This window comes from Aquarana catesbeiana, linkage group LG09 (assembly GCF_042186555.1).
Source record: "Aquarana catesbeiana isolate 2022-GZ linkage group LG09, ASM4218655v1, whole genome shotgun sequence".
In the NCBI taxonomy this organism is placed as follows: domain Eukaryota; kingdom Metazoa; phylum Chordata; class Amphibia; order Anura; family Ranidae; genus Aquarana; species Aquarana catesbeiana.
This window is the reverse complement of record NC_133332.1, coordinates 78,617,807-78,620,022: the sequence shown is the minus strand read 5'-3', so window position 1 is coordinate 78,620,022 and position 2,216 is coordinate 78,617,807. Positions and strand designations below refer to the sequence as shown.

At 35.7% G+C, this 2,216-nt stretch overlaps 1 protein-coding gene across 1 annotated transcript; it reads right to left on the bottom strand.

Moving 5' to 3' along the window:
- Window positions 1–309: 309 nt before the first annotated feature.
- Window positions 310–1,248, bottom strand: LOC141108945 (olfactory receptor 5AR1-like). The gene has a single exon (XM_073600905.1). The coding sequence runs from the start codon at window positions 1,246–1,248 to the stop codon at window positions 310–312; it is 939 nt and encodes a 312-aa protein (XP_073457006.1).
- Between the last annotated feature and the right edge of the window lie 968 nt (window positions 1,249–2,216).

Below are 2,216 nucleotides of genomic sequence, written 5' to 3'. Positions count from 1 at the left end.
AGGGTCCCACAGAACTCTAGTTAAGAAAAAGAGAAAATCAACCCTTTTTTGCCCTATATAGTTCACCAGTTCTGAATCTGAAAACATCTAATGTATATGTAATTATAGTTGCCAGTATATTGTCTGCATACAGCAGACACATTGTTTTTTTTTAATACAGTTGCATTTTTTCTTCATTTCTTTAGACTATGATTTGTGGCAATCTAGCTACAACTTTCAGAGAAAAATAATTACCAATTTGTTCATCCAATACATGCTACCTGAGGCTTGACATATATTTCTGCAAAAAAACATTTTTAAGATATGACTTCAAGTCATTGGTTTGAACTTGTCCAGGCTTCTCCTGAGAGCTAATTTTACATCTCTATTTTTAAGACTATAGATCATTGGATTGAGCATTGGGACAGCAGCTGTGTTGAACAGAGCTAAATATTTTTTGGAGTCCAAAGTGCGACTTAGGTTTGGTGTCAAGTACTGGCTCACCAGTGTTGTATAGAGTAATATAACAACAGTGATGTGCGATGAACATGTGTAGAAGGCCTTACGTCTTCCTTGACTCGTACGGATCTTCAAAATGGCAACAACAATAAAAATATAAGGAATAAGTGTAAGAAGAAATGGTGTTAGATTTAAGAGGAAAATGCCTTCTATGAAAAACAACATTTCCAAAAATGATGTATCATCACAGGAAATCTTCATCAAGGCAGTAATGTCACAGAAAAAGTGGTTGATTTCATTTGATGAATAACAAGAAAAGCTACACAGTATACTCACAGGGGGAATAGTTTGTAAAAACCCCACTGACCAGCAAGCAGATGTCAATAGAGCACAGGTTTTAATATTCATATTCATGTGATATCTCAAAGGGTTGCAGATAGCTACGTAACGATCATAGCTCATGGCTGTTAGTATCCAAAGCTCATGTCCTATTGAAGAACCCAAAATGTATGTTTGTGTCATACAAGAAAGGTAGGATATGGTTTTATCACGAGTAATAAAAATAACGAGGATCTTATACAGAGTGTTGATGGAGGATGACATGTCCACTATGGACAAGTTAGCAAGAAACCAGTACATCGGAGTGTGAAGATGAGGGTCCAAGCAAATAAGTAGAAAAATAGTCATGTTACCGCATAGAGTGATTAGATAAATGAGAAGGACCAGACAGAAGACAATAATCTCAACCTCTGGAGCATCTGAAAATCCTCCGATGATAAAATACTTGATAACTGTTTGATTTGTGTACATGTCTACAACATTCTAAAACCTAAGATAAAACCCATGCATAGATATTAATGTTAATCCAATTTGTTTAAATTAAAAATGTTTAACTTTTGACATGCAGATATAAAGAAAAAAATATTTGCTAAATAAAGTGGGGGAGAAGAAGCAGCACATTGAGACATTCTGTCAATTGTGTTGACATGTACAGGTGGCTAGGAACATGCTCACTGGAGGAGAGAGCAGAGTAAGAAAAGGAGTAAGCTGTATAGACTGCTGCTAATATTTCACTAATAACAGTATGGAGGAAGAAAAGTAAACCTAACTTGTTTTCTTAACTGTGGTAGATAAAATTTAGGATATCAATCTGGCTGTGCTGTCTGAAAGAGCTGTGCAAAACTCTGGACTGGATGCACAGAAATGCAAATCTTTTGACAGCAAAGCAGCACACTTATGTTTTTCAACCATGAATTTTGTGGTTTGCCTGGAGTTTAGCTATAAGTACTATAGCCACTTAAGGACCAGGCCTATGCAGACACTTTTTGTTTACAGGTAAAAAATCTGTATTTTTTTGCTAGAAAATTACTTAGAACCCCCAAACATTATTATTATTTTTTTTAGCAGAGGCCCTAGAGAATGAAATGGTGGTCGTTTTCTTTTTGTCTTGTTTTGTTTTTCTTGTAAAATATGAACGATGATGTTACGCAGGGTAAATGGATACTTTACATATCATGCTTTAAAATTGTGCATGCTTCTGGAATGGCACAAACTATAGTACTCTCCATAGGCAATGCTTTGAAAATGTTTACAGGTTACCAGTTTAGAGTTACAGAGTAGGTTTAGTGCTAGCTATATTGCTCTCACTATAACGTTCGTGGCAGTACCTCACATGTGTGGTGCAAACACCGTTCACATATTTGGTGTGTGACCTACATATGTCTTAACCACTGCACGTTAGCACGGGGGCCCATTTTTATTTTTTTCTATTTATTTTA

Bases quoted from the DNA above. Each gene is read 5' to 3' on its own strand.
- LOC141108945 (XM_073600905.1), bottom strand. From the start codon at position 1,248: ATGTACACAAATCAAACAGTTATCAAGTATTTTATCATCGGAGGATTT.